Consider the following 17,847-nt stretch of genomic DNA (forward strand, 5'->3'; position numbering starts at 1 on the left):
AGATATTAACAGGAAAAGTAAAGGATCCCTGTATATATGATGGGTGTATCCTATTCTTGCTATTTAAGTTAGAGCTGTTCAGCCTGGAGAAGAGAAGGCTGCTTGGAGACTTCATAGCAGCCTTCCAGTATCTGAAGGGAGGCTGTACAAATGCTGGGAATAGACTCTTCATTAGGGACTGTAGTGACAGGACAAGGGGTAATGGGTTCAAATTTAAACAGGAGAATTTTAGATTGGATGTAAGGAAGAAATTCTTTACCGTAAGGGTGGTGAGGCACTGGAATGGGTTGCCCCGGGAAGCTGTGAATGCTCCATCCCTGTTGGTGTTCAAAGCCAGGTTGGACAGAGCCTTGGGTGAGATGGCTTAGTGTGAGGTATCCCTGCCCATGGCAGGGGGGTTAGAACTAGATGATCTTAAGGTCCTTTCCAATCCTAACTATTCTATGATACTAAGTATTCAACTTGCTAAGCCCCTTTTAAATAAGTCATCATAGGTCACCTTTACCATTATATCTTTCATCTGAATTGTGAGTAACTGCCTGCTGACATGCATTGCAGTCAGTTAAAATTACAGTCACATTTAGTCTTTTTATGGGTATTCTTTGGGGATTAGCTCTAACTAGCACTTAAGTCAGTTCTAATTTTCAAAAATGTCTGTGCAATACAGCCAGCCATTTGTTTTTACATACCTCAGAAAAGAAAGGAGCACTGTACTTGAAAGTCAATGAAGCTTGATTTGTGGTTTATGTTTATGTGTTTTCAATACATCGATTCTAAAGGCAAACTTTAGGAGAGTATGTACAAGCCCAGTCTGATCTATTTGCATTTAGCATTGCAGCTTTGAGCCAGAAAATGAAATGTATATCTGATTTTGATTTAGATCTGTCCCTTGAGACAGTGTGAAGCTGTCTATCACCAAGAATACATCCATATAGGAGGATTAACTGTTCACATGCAGTTTAAACATCAAAGTGTTTGTATGAAGTAATGGAAAATGAGTAATTTGTTTTATTATTCTCTGTGAAAACATAGAATGCCCCATTTCAAAGTAAATAATTTTTATTTTGAAACAAAGATTAATAGCACTCTATGGAAGAGTCTGCTGTGAAAGTAAAATGCCCTTAATACGGTTTCAGTCAGTACAACTGGTGTTTCTTCCTCTTATCAGTACCATCAGTGCACTGTATCAGTACCTTCTGTTCCCTGTTAAACAATGAGCAGACAGATGTGATTGCTGTCTTTAGGATTATATGTATGCATTATGGCATACAGCTTTCTGATTTCTGGGAAAAAATTAACAGTACTCAATTGCCCCTTATGTCAGGTGCTTCTGACATCCTTTTTTGCATTTTATCTGTGTGGCTAAATCCATCTCTTTTAATAGAGTGTAGTCATTAATCATACAAGTATGACATTTGATCCACATTGAGAAGGTTGCTGTGCATTTTGTTAAATTACCAGACCAGTTCTGTATGCCAGCTTTTTCATCACCTTTCCCTCCTATTCTCCAATGTATTCTTTTGTTGCCACATTCTTTGTTGAATTTCCCCTATAAAACGTGGCTTTTTTTCTTTTTCTGTTTTTTATTTGCCATTCTTTTCATTGGTTTTATGAAAAATGAACACATTTCTGTCCCTGAAAATGTTAGCGTGTGACTTATCCTATTCAAATCAGTTCACAAACTGCTCAGAAGACTGTGAGAATTTTAGTGTATAAAAGGATCTGTTCTGGTTAAGACCAAAGGTCAGCCTAGCCTAGCTATAGGCACTGCAACAATGGCCAAATTAAAATGCTTAGGGAAGTAGGGAAGAGTTTATGAACAGGACTGACGTATATTTTGTTTCCCACTCATTCATTCTGATTCCAGCAATTCAAAGCTCAGAGGCTTCCAGACATAGATGCAATTTCTATGAATTTGGAACCCTTCCATGGTCTTCCTCATTCATGAACTTGCCCAGTTTTATGCTTAAACCCATTTAAAATTTTCTCTTTATGTGACTTCTTTTTTTATGCAATTGGTCATTTCTCCTCTCTGTCTTCCTGGCATATGAGTCCTGTTTTTTTTTCAGTCATTGTATTTAATAATTTCTTACATAGAAACAGAACTCCGTGGCTTTGATCATTCTTGTTGGTCTTCTCTGACCTTTTCTTCCTACTGTTTTGAAACAGAAGTCTCCAGCTGCACTCAGTTGTCAAGATGGGTTGACCCTTTGGATTCATACTTCAGGAATAATTATATTCTTTTTTTCCTCTTTCCTGATTATATCCAGTATTGTTGCTTGTCTGATTTATACTGAACACTGAGTTAGCAAGTTCTTGGAAATATGTATTATTATTCCATGATCATACTTCCTGAGCAGTAATGATTAGCTTAGAGCCTGTCATTTCATGTGTGAGGTTGGGTTTAAATTTTAAGAATTGAAAAAACCTGTGAAAGTAGCATGTATCATCCTTTATCCACATGATTCTTGATGAAACCAAAAAAACCAAGGACTGAATATGCATATAACCTAAAGGCTGGTCTTCTGCTTTCAAGATTACATTTATTAAAGTAACTAATATGGGCTAGGTGAGGCACAGCTGATGGTTTTGTTTTTTTTTTTTTTTTTTGTGTTCCATAAAAAGTACATGAAATAGAGGGGATATATTTAGGAGACACTTAGGGAGAATAGACAGTGTTGACATGAGGTTTTGACATGGGAATTTAGAGAAAGAATTAAAAAATGGGATGGCTTAAGGCATCATTTAGGGCCTGAGTTCCTTTTATTCTGAGAATAGATCACAGGTTGTCTTTATTAACATGGGGAGCGAGAGGGCAAGGGCAAAAATCTTTGTAGTTGGAAAAAAAGTTGCTGCAAATTGAATATACTTTAATGCATACTGAGGAGCCACTACACTAAATTTGTCCTGTGTCCCAGGCAATCTTATTCAACTCTGTGTGTTACCTCAAATGAGACAGGTTAGTTTTACCCTGCTGATGTTGTGTTGTTGCAACAGTAATCCTACTCAGTACGAGAGGAACCGCAGGTTCAGACCCTTGGTGCGTGCACTTGGCTGAGGAGCCACTGGCACGAGGCTACCATCTGTGGGCTTATGACTGAACACCTCTAAGTCAGAATCCCGCCTAGACGTAGTGATACCGCAGTGCCGCCGGTGCCTCCGTGGGCTCGCGATAGCGGTCGCTGGAGATTGACCTAGGAGATGACAGTCTTGCTCAGAGTGTGTGAGTTAAAGCCCTTCCTGAATCTTCGTTAGTGAAGACAGGCCTTCCTCACAGGAGAAGGAAAACTTCTATCTTCAGACCCGGGCTGATGGAGCTTGCCTAGCCTTGTAAGGCCTTCCGTCTAAGAGAAGGATGCTCTTACAAAACCTACGACTTGCGGGCTTTGCTGTCACCGTCCTAGCTCGCTAGGCCGTACTAGTTAAACATCAGGTGTAAAGGGTGGGGCCAGTTCTGTGCAAGCTGCACCTCACCAAAAAAATCCACTGAGCAGGCTGGAAGGGCTTACTGACACTTGTCTCTATGGACGGGCAAGGGTCGGAACGGCAGGTGACAAGGTGCGTGGGAAGCTGCAGATCCAACCTTGCCTGCAGGCGGACCAGCGCATGGGTAGCTCGAGATTGATCAGGAGATGACAGTCCTGGTCGGACACTCCCTGATTGCTTAAGCACCCTTTTCCAACCAGATTTGCATATCCCACATGCCCTTGATCATCATGCTTGTAATAAGCGTGGTCAAAGCCCTTCCCAGATCTTTGCTCGCAAAGCCAAGCCATCAATATTTTTCTGCAGTTCGTAAGTAAAATACTTTAGCAAAATGAATTAGGCAATATATACTATAAGCTTAAAATATTTAAGGTTTAATTTCATAGAATCATAGAATCATAGAATAATTAATTTGGTATTGGGCCAAGAAGAGACATTGTGGGGGTGTTATGATTTTGGGGTTATTTCCTGAGGAACGATTTTATTTCTGAAGGGGTAGTGAAGTTGTTGTATTCAAAGTAAAACTTTGTGGACATGTGTCCCATCAGATCTTGATGATACTGGGATGACTGCTAAACATTAGGATTTAGTATTTTGTTTCACATATAGTTAAGTTTAGATTCCTTTTGGTCTGTTGTCTCTCATATATTTCCCAGCCTCAGAAAAACACATGCAGACCAGTACCAGGGGCTACTCTGTGAAACAGCAGCAAACATTGCATCTCATCATAAATTAATGAAGTGGAAAATTAATGCTTTGATGAACATAAGGCCATTGTAAATGACGTATGAAATATGAATGAATGCTGCTTTACTTTGGTAAAAGTGAAATGATTCATTCTTATGAGAAGTAAACATTAGAGATTGATAGATACCTCTAGGCAACTTTACCTTCAAGTTGAGATGTATAGTAGCATTTTGAAAACAGGAAAGAGGTATTTTATAGCTATAAAAACATTTTTATACTGTAATCTATGAAAAACACTTTATACACAATATGTAGGCCTAATGCCCAATTAATATATTACTGCAGGTTCTCTAATTCTTTTTTGGTAAAGAAACAGATATGTTTCAGGAAAAATTAGTTTTTATTCCTTACAAAATCTTCCTAGGTGAATTTTGCAGGACTTCTGAAGAAGATAATACAGCAAATTTTAGTTTTGGTCCAAATACAGCTAGCTAAGTGTGAAATATTAACTTCCTTTCTCCTGCAGGAGGTGAGAAAGAAGAATTTACTGGTTTTTGTTAGAAGAAAAAATCTATTAATTCTGACTGAGTTTTGTTAAAATGTAACAGAATTAATGTGTTAGTATAGAAGAAGAAATATTAATTTGTTTTGGGTTCATATCTAAATTATCTATGCCTTATTTCCCCTGTCTCTATTTTCTTGTTCTCACTAATTGACTAAAGTATGTGTTTTAATTCTGTTTCACTTTTGACAATTCTTCCTGTATTTCTTGGAATCTAAAATATCCTTCCTTGCTAGTCAATTCTTTTATCCCATTTTCTAGGTTTCTTAATCTTCCTATTGTTCTTGAAACAACAGTTCATTCAAACTTCTCATGGAATTCTTTCCCCTTGCCTGTGATAATGGAGCTGTTATTGTTCTAATAATTTTGACCACAATGTATTCTTATTCTCTTCTGTGCTGTGTGAAGAGTAGATTTTATCCTGAAAAAAGGGGCCAGATTTGTGAGTTCCTACTGCAGAATATAATAGTGGGAAAAGAGAGCCCTTTTTTAGCTAACAATCTAAGAGTAAAAGTTTATTCTGAGAGGGTGGGAGATTATTGTTTGAACCTCATTAGTCTCAAAAGCTAAAAAAACCCTAATGGAACACTGATTTAACAAGGTCATTTTATCGAAATAGGTTCCAATATTGTCAGCATATTAACTGCCAGTACAAATTTTTCCTAATTACAGAAAATCATGTAAATTATTTTACATACATTATATTTCTGCATGCATATGATTACAGAAGCAGAAAAACCAGTCCCGTGTTCGCTACCTAATCTAGTTTATTGCCTGAATATTTGTTACAAGTTCAGCCCTGTGAGATGCAAATGAAACTTCATTGCTTATGAAACTTGACCTTCATTAGTTATGGAAAACGTATTTCTTGTGATCTTAAAATCTGAATGTTTGGAGCTGTTAGGAAAGAAGCAAACAATAAGATAGACGTCATTGCTTCTAAATGGATGGTGTGTCTGCACTTGGGTTTACTCTCTTAAGTTCTGTTTCTATACTCTTCACTCTCCCCTCCATCATTTTGTAGTAGAGTGCACTTGTGCTGAGAGGTTCCCACTGTCTGGGCTTTTTTTTTTTTTTTTATCCTGGTGTGATTGAAAGTTTTAGTCTCTTTAGGTCTTAAGCCTGGGACTAAAAGGGGATGTCTTTCATGTTGGTCAGACAATGACTTTCCAAGACTAGCAACAGAGCTTTTGTAGTTAAGGGCAAATTAACTCAGTTTGCAGACTTTACAGCATAACCATATTTGACTTCAGGATTGATGAATTGTATTTGTTGTATAGATTTTTGCTTTAAAGTGCCAGGGCAGTAACATGGTTAATGATATCCATTATTATTAGGTTGCATACCAGGTAAACAGAACCTTAGCCAAAGAAGTGTAATTTATAGAACTGTAGAGGAGATGCCAACTGTTCAGAAACTTTAAGCAACATTGTTTCTCTACTTGCTCTTCAGCAAGTAACAGAAGGGCACCTTTTGAGAAGCTCCAGAGGAATCTGGCTTGTGGGGCATAACTACTGTTTATACGTGATCAACCCGCCTGTGCAGAAAACCCAAAACAGGATACTAATTTTCTTCAGTTCCTTGTATCTTGCTACACACTAGATGTTTTGTCACTGGTGTGAATGTGAAATCTTGTTGTTGAGTCCAGCCCTAACTCTCCCTAGAGTGGTAATTCATTCTTCAGCAGTACATACCCTATATCTAAAACAAAAATATGAAATGTTATTGTTTTATATTTAGCTAAGTGCTAACTGCACATAATTGTATTTGGGGAAACAAAATTCTACTATGTTTTTAACTACAAAGATATAAATGTTGTGAGTAAAAATTTATATTTTTGTTAAATGCTTTTTACTCCCTGAAGTGCAATAAAAGAAAATATCATACTGGAGGCTACATAAAGTCCAAAACTGTAAATAAGTATTGTTTTGCTCAGTAAACTGGTAACTATTCAGAGAGATTCAAATTAAGGAAATTCTGCTGTATGTTTTATTTTGTCCTTCTTTTTTCTTAACAGCCTTCTTACTGTTGACCTGTTTTATTTACATACATATACGCATACATACCGGTAGACCTGTTTTCCATAGATATAATAGGTTTTTAATGTCTGAGATGGCTGAAAGAATTTATTAACTTTTTTGTTTCATCTTGTGTTCTGTTCTTTAGCATACTCAAGTAGCTTTAGACCATCTGGAGACTGTTCCTGAGAAACTGAGCCTGTTAGAAGATTTCAAAGATATTGGAGTGAGATAGATTTCATATGATTCTTTTAGTATTTCCAAAATATTTTGGTTAATGAATGTCCTCTTCCTGTGTATAGATAAATTAATTAATAAGATATATAAAATTACATATGTACATATTATATAGACAAAACAGAGAGAAATCTATTTTCATGTTTGATGAGGTTATAAATTTAGTCCTAATTAGTAATATTGCTGAAGTGCTCCATGCTGTAAACAAACATTGCTAACTGGGCATAATAGGTCAAGTCCTAATTGCTGGTTCAGAATATTTGTATTGAGTGGTGAATTCTGATATGCTAATTGTTAAAAAATTAATTTTTTTTAATTAAATGAATTATACCACATTGACAGTAGTGGTGAAGTATTGTCAAATCATAAGCCTCATATCAGATCTTCAGTGGCTAAGTGGCTAAACCACTGTATTATTATTACTTTTCATACATGAAGTTGGTAGTTTACTAAAGAGAATTTGGAATCTCATTGCACAATGTAAGTTTAAAATCAGTATTAAATCACATATCAACAGATGCATAATGAGTTGCATTTTGTTAGCTATATAGAATTTCTCATTCTGAGGTACTCATAAACATTTCAAAACACACTTGTTTACATTTGTTATTTTAAATGTACTTGCACGAGGTCATGTGTTAATAATTGTACGCTGTTTTATTGTCATCATTAACAGTTAGGAACACAAGTGCTAGTTGAAATATTTGGTTGTTTAAAGAAAAATATTGTTGAGAGCCATAGCTTTAACTTCACATTCCAGATAACCCCAGAAGAGCTTTTTGCTCTCATGGAGATTCACATTTGCCCTTTTTTTCTGATGGTTCTGCATTGTGACAGGAAAAATTCTGCTCTCAGCTAAGCAAAGCGGAAGCTTGAATGTAGAGTTTCTACAATCTCCTTCACATGTGCATGCTTTTGCTTAGTTACTATGAAATGATGCTGTCATTTTCTGATTTGTTGTAGTTATCACTTAGCCAGCATTTGTGAGATTGGAACTCAAATTCTTTGTCTATATTTGAGCTCTGTCCTTCTCCCTGATGTTTAATGTTTTAAAGATTTTCTTTTTAAAAAAAGAGTCCTTACCAACAACTGCATACTGTTTATTACATAATTTATTACTCAAGAGAGCTAAGCTTTATATCTTAGCCATGAGTATGATGTCAGTTTGGAGTTTTATTAATTCTTACATTTGAAAATAATACATTGGATATTTTGTACAATAGTGTATTTTATTCTCAAGGAGTATGTGTGAATGAAGTATTTCAAAGCTATTAATTGCTTTCCGTTGCTAGCTTGTTCTTCCCTCAGTGTATTCATAGGAAGGGATAAAGAAAGAGAAAGTAAGTCTTTGGTAATATCTCACAAGTTGTTTGGTAGTTGTATTCATTAGCTAGTTCAATGAGAAGTGTTCTGATTTCTCATTTGAAGATAGTCCTGTTTAGTCCATATCCTTAGAATGTTTTTTGGTTTTTGTTTTTTTTTGTTCAAGTGCTTAGTTTTTCACCATTACAGAATTTGTTTCTTAGAAAGCACAATATTAATGAATTTTGGAGTTATAAGCAGTCTTTCACCATTTAAGGATGAGGCTGTTCACATTTTAACCTCTTTTCATTTTAACATTACATGCTTTTGTAGGGCCTCTGTATTTCAACCTCTGAAAGATAGTAATTAATTAATTCTTGCTGTATTGAAAATTCTTGGTGATACCTGTGTTCACAGCCAACATTTATTAACTGCTTTTCAGATTATGAAACCATTTAGATCTTTCAATCCATTTTTAGGAGTCCCGTTGCAGAAGGGAGATTATTGAGGAAAGGTATACAAAATATAAAGAACTAGTATGTTCTTTACAGCAACAGCTGGAAGATTCAAAACGAATAGTTCAACAATTCAAGGTATGTGTGTGTACTCCATTTTTGTTTCCCAGTTACTTGAAGTCAGCAGCATAAGTTTATTTGATGCATATTAACTCCTAGTACAAACACAGACTAAAATCACACATGAATGTTTCTGTTTTGTGTAGCTGCCGTGGCTGATGTAAAATCTGATGACAGAAGTTTGTCTTCATTGTAAAGTGCCATGGATGTTTTTCAAAAATGTTTAAATTTCAAAGATTAGTGTCTTGCTGAGTCTTACAACTCTGAAGGGTTTACCTGCTGTATCAAATTGCTGTCTGCAGCAATTTTTGATTGTTCAATTTCTCCTTGTCCTTTCATGTAAAAGGTAAATACAGAAATCTGTTTCCTTCATGAAAAGAATGATTAAGTTTTAGATTTCTTATTATTATTTTTCTGTAGTTGCCCTTTGCATTCTTTACAAAAGATAAGATGTCTGTTTCATGCATAAAATCCAGGCAAACAGGGCAAGTGGTTTGTTGGAGATCACTCAGTGGACTGATAACTGGGCTAGGCAAAATTTCCTAACTCCATGCAAGACAAATCCAGTGCTGTTTAGAAACAGTGCTTGTGATGAGTTTACCTTTCCAACTGTTAACACATTTTCTTTCTCTTTGTAATAGCTTGTTCACTGTCATACCATTTGTCACTGCATGTCATTGTGGTAGCAGCTTACTTTGGTAGAAGTACAGTTTCTTGTGGACATGACTGAAATAAGTGATCAGAACTGGAAAACCATGCTAGTATTTCAGCTGCTTATCACAACTGAATCAAGATACTTTAGGAATGAATCTTACCAGTGTCTCTAAGCGTTGAGCTAAAAATCTACTATATGCATACTGTGTATAAAACCCCTTTGTGTTCCCCAGCTCTTCCATAGTGGTCTTCCTTCTGTAAAATGAAGCCATACTTAGCAGTAGGTCTTTTTAAAAGTCAAAAAAGTAAAATAAATACAGAATATTTTAGCTCTGTTAAGTTGCTGTGGTAGAAGAAGGTATTAAGCTACTTGAAAAAGCCATCTTGCTTTTCTGCAAAAAAGAATTTAAACAGGACAGATTCGGTTTCAGTCTGTTGCTAATGATAATCTTCGCTTTCTTGAATTTCTCTTGGCTTCACACAAGAGTTACTAATTCAGTTGCCTCTGAAATTTGGATAACATTGAAAATCTAAGTGGAATGTGATCAGCTGATGGTAGAATCTAATATTACAGTAAGCTGACTGAACTTACTGAGCTCGTGTGATTTGAACTCTATATTCAGAATCCAGTACAAAGCTGATTCCAAAACAGTATTTCCTCTTTAGACAAAAGAGAGCATTTAATGGCTTCCATTTAGTTATGCCTAATTGGGGTTTTGCATGACATACAGTACTCTTTGCTGTCATGGCTGTTACAAATAGAACAGAATGTTCAAAAACAAGTAACAGACGGGTGCTAATCTGATTTCAGTGATCAGGCTAGCTTAGTCTAAAAAAACCCTTTTTAATGGTTGCCTTTCTCACCCTCTCTTGGAAATAACTCAAATGCATTGTTATTTATTTTCATTTATTTTACTATTTGTTGATTGATTGTCTTTGAAATTGATTGGTGGAAGAATGTAGACTTAAGGACATCAAAATTCATTCTTATAGTTTTGATTAATGCTCTATAGATAACGTAGTGCTTTTGCTGTACAAAGCAGGCAGTTATTTGGTAGGTGATAAGAAAACGCATGTTTTTAGAAGGGAGTTCTTGTAAAATTTGTACATTGACCATTTTAGACAAAATTATTTACGGCATTAATCCTTTTCCTTTGTTATGATCTTCTTTCTAGCTTTTCATGTTATACAGCTCTTTCAGTTTCCTTGCCAATATTAATCTCAGACAGGCATTATCTAATCCTGTGTCCTAGCCTCTTCATTTTAAGGAGTAAACATGAAACTGATGTTGAATGTTCCCCTAATAGCAGTTATTTTTCTTCCTTTCTTATGATTTCATTTGTCCCCGCTCAGTCTTCCTACTCCTTTGTAGTCTTGTCAAATGGCTGTAAAATACCTGCTGGGTAGAAGCCCAGGAAAATCATAGTTCCTATTTGTATGTGTTAAAATGTAAGATTGCCAGCAATGAAGGAGGCCAGAGTCTGTCAGAATACCATCAAGTACAACAGTCATGACTTTAAGAAAGGACAAGTGATCACAGATAAAGAAGAAATTGGGGGGAAAGAAGATAAATGTAACATATACAATAAAATAAATAATAATACCATCTGAAGCAAAATCAAAAGAGAAAGCTAGAGGAAAACTAAAGATAAATGTTATGATTGATAAATGTAAATATTTTAGGGTAGTTTCCCTGCCACAAATTACTGACATTCTAGTCAAATACAGCATACGGGTGTAATTGTAAATGAAGCACATGAGTAAAGAGAAAGCCATTTTGTATTGCCAATGCTGGTAGAAGTTCCTTGCTTGTTTAAAAGCCCTGTTCTAAAATAGCATTTCTGGAAGCAGATTGAAAAGACAAAAACTTTTTTTATTCTTTAAAAGTTGTTATTGTTCTATCTACACTATAGGTATTAAGTCTCGCATCAGCACATAAGGGGATTAATATGTATAATACCCATTAGTCTTAATAGGAGTAAATCCCTTTTCAGTGATGGGACAAAAGCTCATTGTATCTCTAAATTAATGTTGAATTTTATTTTGTTTTCTGTTTAGTTTTCACATCTTTGTAACAGCATGAATGATAAATTGCAAAATGTTTTAACAAAATTCCCTGAGGCAGTTTATGATAAGAACTCAGTAGCAAAACTGAGTGTTTTATGAACTGGTGCATTTGTGTGTTATTGTCTCTTCTCATTTAAATAAACTGAGTAATTTGGATACCAAGCCAAGCTTTTAATCTTATTTTGGAAGGTATTGCAACTGGGGTCTACTTGCTGCAATGCTAAGAAAGATTTATGGAGATTTTTGTTTAAATGGCCTTTTTAAAATGATCCTTTTTTAGCTTATAGACCAAATGACTTCACTTACCAAAAAGCTGTGTTGAATGGGTCTGGCCATAAATAGTAACATGGTACTTCAGACTTTCATAGTTTTACAAAAAAATGAAAAGCAGCTTCAGGTATTTTGATATGAGAAAACAATGAAGTTTGATTTTTTTCAGTGGCAGGGAAAATGAATGTAATGGAAAATGTAAGGGAAAATGGCTGGGGTTAAACCATGACAACAACATGACCACGGAACTTCACTGAATTAATGTGGACCATTCACTGATGAGGGATTCATCATTCACTGATGTCTGCCCTGCCACTGTGCTTTGTCCTGAACAGTTGATGTGATGTAAACAGGAACGAGAGCATTTTTACAACTTGCTGTAGTGACAAAACCTCACGCTGTTTCTAATACTTATCTCAAGGCAAGATATATATATATTTTTTAGAGAGATTATGTGATGAATTGGGCTTGAAATTCAGAGACAAATTAATTTAAACCTAACTGTAACACTGAGAATTCTGCAAATTCAAATCAGTATTTTCTAGCATGGGTGAAATCACGGCATATACCTTTATGTGTGCTGCTGTATGTTTTTTTGATAAAGCTTACAGCTGTTTAATATTAACAGATGAAAATATTTTTATTTGGCTTCCACAGAATGTGAAAATGGATGCTGAAATGTCAGATATAGAACTGGCTGCTCCATCTTCTAGTTGGCAAACTCAAAACAGCTTTTTGTCCAGATCACTGCTCTCCAATTCAGGTTGTAAGTATTGTTTCATAGAAAAAAAAATCTACTAGTAATGTATTTTTCTCTTTTAAAGCTGTTTTACTTGAAAGAGTAAGACACTCTACTTTTCAACAAAAAAAAGTAATGCTAGAACCATCTTAAGAGTTTTCCTGTGTTTTGGCTTTAGCTACTGGATAGATGCCTTTGTCTAGGAAGTACTTCATTACATCCCACTGATAGTTGTTTAACTTTCTTTGAGTGGGACATACAATATATTCTGTCATCCAAATCTATGCCAACAAAAAAGGGCTGCACTTAATAATATGACTGCACTTAGATTCTGGATCTCTGCTTGAAGAACTGTACCTGTGTAAGCTGAATATCTTTTCAGGTACCAGGAAGACATCCTCAGCCAAGGATTTTCCCCCAGATCTTTCATTTGTACTAGTTACTCTGTGCTTGTGTAGCAGTGTAGCAATTTAACAGTGAAAGTTGAATTCACTAATTCTGCTTCTATTTCAGTAGTTGTTTTTAACTATTCTTTCTGTCCCTTAGTGCATATACAATTTCAGGTCATGCAAGACTATGGGATTTCTGATACAGCTGCGAGCTGCTCAGTAAAAGATAGGAAGATAGGACATTAGATCTTTATCTGGAAGAGATACACCTTTGTATAAGTGTCAAAACTAACTTAAAAACCTTTTTTTTTTTTTTTTCTTAGAAGGATATCACTTTCCATTTCTTTTTAATATAGCCAGTTTGTGTACTGGGAACCTATTCAGTAAGTTGCATTCTATGTAATGGCAGGTCCTATTTCAGGCTTCATTGCACTTTCAAACCTTTGCATTGTAGAATGAGAGCTGCAGTACATTACTCTTCACCAGTAAGTCCTGAGTTGATCTGATGAGGTTAAAGATAATTGGTTTCTTTTCCCTTTAGAATCTGTGGGTTGTGATTAATGTATTTCTGCAGAGCATACTGAATAGCAGTGGTAGGAATAAAGCATAACAGCAAATTCCTCCACCTTGTCTATACTTCAGGAATAGTTTCCCCTGACTCAGAGTTGTTTTTCCATTTTTCCTAACCTCATCCATATCAGTCTTGAAAGTCGAAGTATAACTCAGCCTGGTATAGAAAAGAAATAATCCATACCTTGCAGGCATGTTGGACTAGATGACTTCCAACAGTCCCTTCCAACCTCAACAGCTCTGTGATTCCATTGCAAAAACTTGTTGAAATTTAAAGAGGCAGCATAAATGTTCCTAAAATATTGCAATATCTTTATATTGCTTAACCCGAATAGACCTTGCTGTGACATTGTTGCTTTAGTAGTTTTTAATCAATTTTAGGCAACTGTCAGAGAAAAAGGGTCCATGTGATCTGAATACCTATCTCATGAACCAATTCTACATATTTATTCTCTGATTCAACTGGGTTTTTTTTTACCAGCACTAAAAAGAAGGAGGTTAAAAAAAAGTTGATGAATGGAAGAGACAGTAGTGATTCAATAAGTCAATAATTATGAAATATTTGCAAAGTCTTTAGCATTTGAAACCATGTCCAGGCATGGCCCGGGGGCCATGGTTTTTTTTTTTTTTTTTTTTTTTCTGAAAACTTTTAGGAAGGTATTTTCCACATCATAAATTAAGCTGATCTTCATATTTCATATTTTCCAAATCCCAGAGCGGTGCTGAGAGTGTTTTTAATTTTGCTCTTTTGCCCAGATGGTAAAAAGCTATTAAAAAAAAAAAAAGGCTGGGGGGGGGGAGGGGTGTGCGGAATGACAAAAAAGTAAGAAAACAGTGAATATGTTTTACTTTTTCCTATTTGATTTTAAGGGAAAGAAACTGGATACAAAAATCTTTAGAGTTTGCTTCTCACTTGTATTCTACAAAAATCCATTAGTCAGATTTTCTAAGGATAAAATAGAGAAGTAGGCATAGAATACTTTTTCAATCTGTGATTTGACTCTGAGAAAATGAAGATTTTATTCATAATTTCTCACTTTGCTGATTCTTTACTTCCAAGAGTTAGTGCTATTGCATATTTTTTGTGCTTAGTAAGTAAGTATGAGAGAAAATGCCTGATGTCATTTCAGATGTCCTAGAGTATGCTTCTAGCTGTCTTTTCAGGAAGGCATAAATTTCCCATAGGTCCCAGCACATCTTTTGCAGCTCTTTGTAGATGTATGCGGTAGCTTACGGCACTGAGGTATGTGCATTACTCCACAGATTTTTGGTTAGCTACTGAATGTTTTACCTTTATGCTGAACCTAATCTCCACCAGTCAAATGTGTATTTTGAAGTTGCTGCTATAGTTTTTGAGGGCAGTGAAAATTCTGCAGTGGTATTAACATTAAAGAGCTTTTCTTGTAATTGCCAGTGAGCGGCAAATGATAAAATCAGCTGCTTCAGTCATGTTAGTCACATGAACAGCATGAACTTTTAATTTCAGTAATGATATTAATTAGTTTTAATTTGAGACTTTGACAGCAAAGTATAATTTGAGGTCTTTTGCTCCGAAGTCCCCTGCAGCTTTTAATTAATCTACCTATAAATGTCATCAACTAATTTCTGTGATGAATTTATCTCCTTAGTTCTTCAGAAACAGAAGAATGGACTTTTTATTTTTTCATTTACCTCTTGGAGTAGTTTGCAAGCCTTTCTGATTTAATGTTTCCCCACTCCATCTCTCTTAAATTTATGAATCCTTGCAGATTATAGAGTCAGTAAGTAATACTAGAAGCTCCCTTCCCAATGTGGGTCTCTTATGACTTGTGGAGAGCACCAGGAAGGAGAGCAGACATGTTTGATATAGTTTAATATATCTGCAAGGGGAATCCTGGGATTTAGGTTTAAAATGGGTTGAAGCAAGAGAGATGAAAAGTATGAAAAAATAAATAAGGGAACAACAAACTCCTTCCATATATATAAAGTTGCCAGTGCAGAAGGCGGTTAAAAGGAAAAGTGATTAACATTCTGTTTTATTTCTAGTCTTCATGTTTCCGGTATTATATCTACAGTTATAACAGGTTTTCCATATCAAACTATTTTAAAGACGCTGTGGGAATGAGCTTTTATTTTATAACCATTTTCTTAGAAAGGAAGACATTTAACTGAGAAAATAATTTACACAAGAAAGCATTCATCAGACATACTTTGCACTCTGAATTGTGAGACCAAGACAGTTGGTCAATGATGTCACTTCTGGTCATCATCTAAAGAATAATTCTCAGAAATTGTTTTTCATGGCCACTGTATTTTTTTTTTTTTTAATATTGTATTACAAAGGTACCTAGAGTCGCACATGTTTTCCTTTAGCTTCATGAATTGGGTCCTGCCTTTCTCACTGTACAGTAAGGTTTTAACTATATGGCTTTCAGGCTTTCTGTTGTTGTTGGGAATTTATGTTACAGGGCTTCATAAGCTGTGACTTTATGAAGAAGAAAATAGCCACCAGTTTTCCTAACTTCTGTAGCTAGGATCAGAGTCTTCTCTGAAGCTTTGGCTCTGTTGATACGCAACACTGTTGTGTCAACATGGTATATAGAAGGAATGAGATAGTGGTTCAAAAAAATCAAGTTGTCCTGAATCTTGATTTTTATTGTCATAACAAATAACTAGTGCAGTGTATGCTGATATGTCTTTATACTTCTACCTATACTTTTTCATGAGTTCTTAAGTCTACTTGTATTTACATTTATAAATAAGTTAATCAAAAGTAAAAAGACATTGTAAAATTGTGGTGCCCCAGGGCACCATTCTAGAACAAAACCTTCTAACACTGCTGTACGACAAGAATCTAGAGTAATTGGAAACTTGACATAATCTCTTTGAAAAATACAAACTGATTTAGTTTACAAATTAATTTTCTTTATGATTTTTCACTTTGCTTGGAATACTAACTACGGGAAGTACTCCTAAAATAGCATATGGTAGCATAGTTTTTGGGCAATACTGAAAAAATTGTGCTGACAAATGATAACTCACTAGTTTACTTATGTACCAAACACAGCGATTTCATTCTCCTTCTAAAACTGAAAACATCTCACTCCTCCTAATCAAACTGTGAAGACTTGCTCCCTATTAAATAAATTTTGGCTATATACTGCTGCAATTTTACTGGACTACTAAACAGTTGCACTCTGGACATTTATTACAAACACTCAGGAAGGACCACTTTTCTTATGATATAAGGAAGGCCATTAGAAGGGTATAAGGTGATACCCACTTTCTTCCCCTTAATTTATGCCTTTTGTTAAATAATAGCTATATGCTTGGATATTTGGACTTTTCCTCCAGCACTTTATCATCAAATGTTCTGTCAATTCATATACTAGATTTTGATGCAAAAAAAAATGTATTTAGAAATAAGCATTATATATGCACTATGCTATACATACAATTGCATGGCATCCTGTGTGCTGTATGACACTGAATTTGTTCAGTGCCACTTGTTGACTTTCGTCCATGCCATTGGTAAAAATATTCCTTCAGAATTTTTTTGAGTGGTTTTTTTTTTTGGCTGTCTGAAACAAAAATGCTGGAAAACTAAACAGAAAATAAGTGTTAGTGGAATTATTAAATAATTAAAAATCCAATTTACATTTCTTCTGTATAAGAAAGCTTTTGGCCTTTCCTGTATTATATAGTATTAAAATCTGTATATATTGCATAATGAAATATATGTTTCATATAAACATTGATGGTCAGTCAGCAAAATGTGTGCATTTCTCTGAAGAGGTTTAATTTTTTTTTTTTTTGTCTGACTTTTTTCTAGCACTTATGAAAAGAATGTCTCCTTTTGATACAAGCGCCACCAAGGAAGATTCCGTTAATGTTGCTGTCAGTGAAATGAAGCTGCAAGCAGAAAGAGGGAAGCAGTAGAAAATTTTACAAAAGCACACCATCTTTCTCTGTGGTAAATTCCCTTCCACTCCTTTTGGGTTTTGAACAGCAATAATTCCGTGTGTTATAGGAGTTATGTAAGCAAACACTTACATAAAAGAGCACAAAGAGTGAATCTAATGAACTCCTGTGGTAATTTATGTAACTTGTACACCAAAGATTTTCAGGGATTATGCTATTCTCTTGTATTTGTTTCTTCAGTCCTCCAAAATGAAATTTATTCTGTTCCTGAAATACCATGAAATGAAAGACCTGTGAGATTAATCTTTGCTATCAGCTTATTTACCCCTGTACAGAATTGTTCTGACGTGTTCTTTTATAACCTTTAATAACATTATTAATAATGAAAAAT

General features: G+C 35.1%; 1 protein-coding gene across 5 annotated transcripts in view; it reads left to right on the forward strand.

The window, feature by feature from the left end:
• CEP128 (centrosomal protein 128) overlaps positions 1 to 17,610 on the forward strand; it is a 106,837-nt gene extending 89,227 nt beyond the window's left edge. For all 5 annotated transcript variants that reach the window (XM_065685921.1, XM_065685926.1, XM_065685923.1 and 2 more), the window contains 4 exons: positions 6,902 to 6,979; positions 8,772 to 8,885; positions 12,516 to 12,624; positions 17,368 to 17,610. In XM_065685921.1, the coding sequence (XP_065541993.1) occupies positions 6,902 to 6,979; positions 8,772 to 8,885; positions 12,516 to 12,624; positions 17,368 to 17,474 (408 nt within the window). In that variant the 3' untranslated portion in view covers positions 17,475 to 17,610. The remainder of the gene's footprint in view (positions 1 to 6,901; positions 6,980 to 8,771; positions 8,886 to 12,515; positions 12,625 to 17,367) is intronic.
• Positions 17,611 to 17,847: the final 237 nt, after the last annotated feature.

This window comes from Lathamus discolor, chromosome 6, assembly GCF_037157495.1.
Source record: "Lathamus discolor isolate bLatDis1 chromosome 6, bLatDis1.hap1, whole genome shotgun sequence".
NCBI classification, from domain to species: domain Eukaryota; kingdom Metazoa; phylum Chordata; class Aves; order Psittaciformes; family Psittacidae; genus Lathamus; species Lathamus discolor.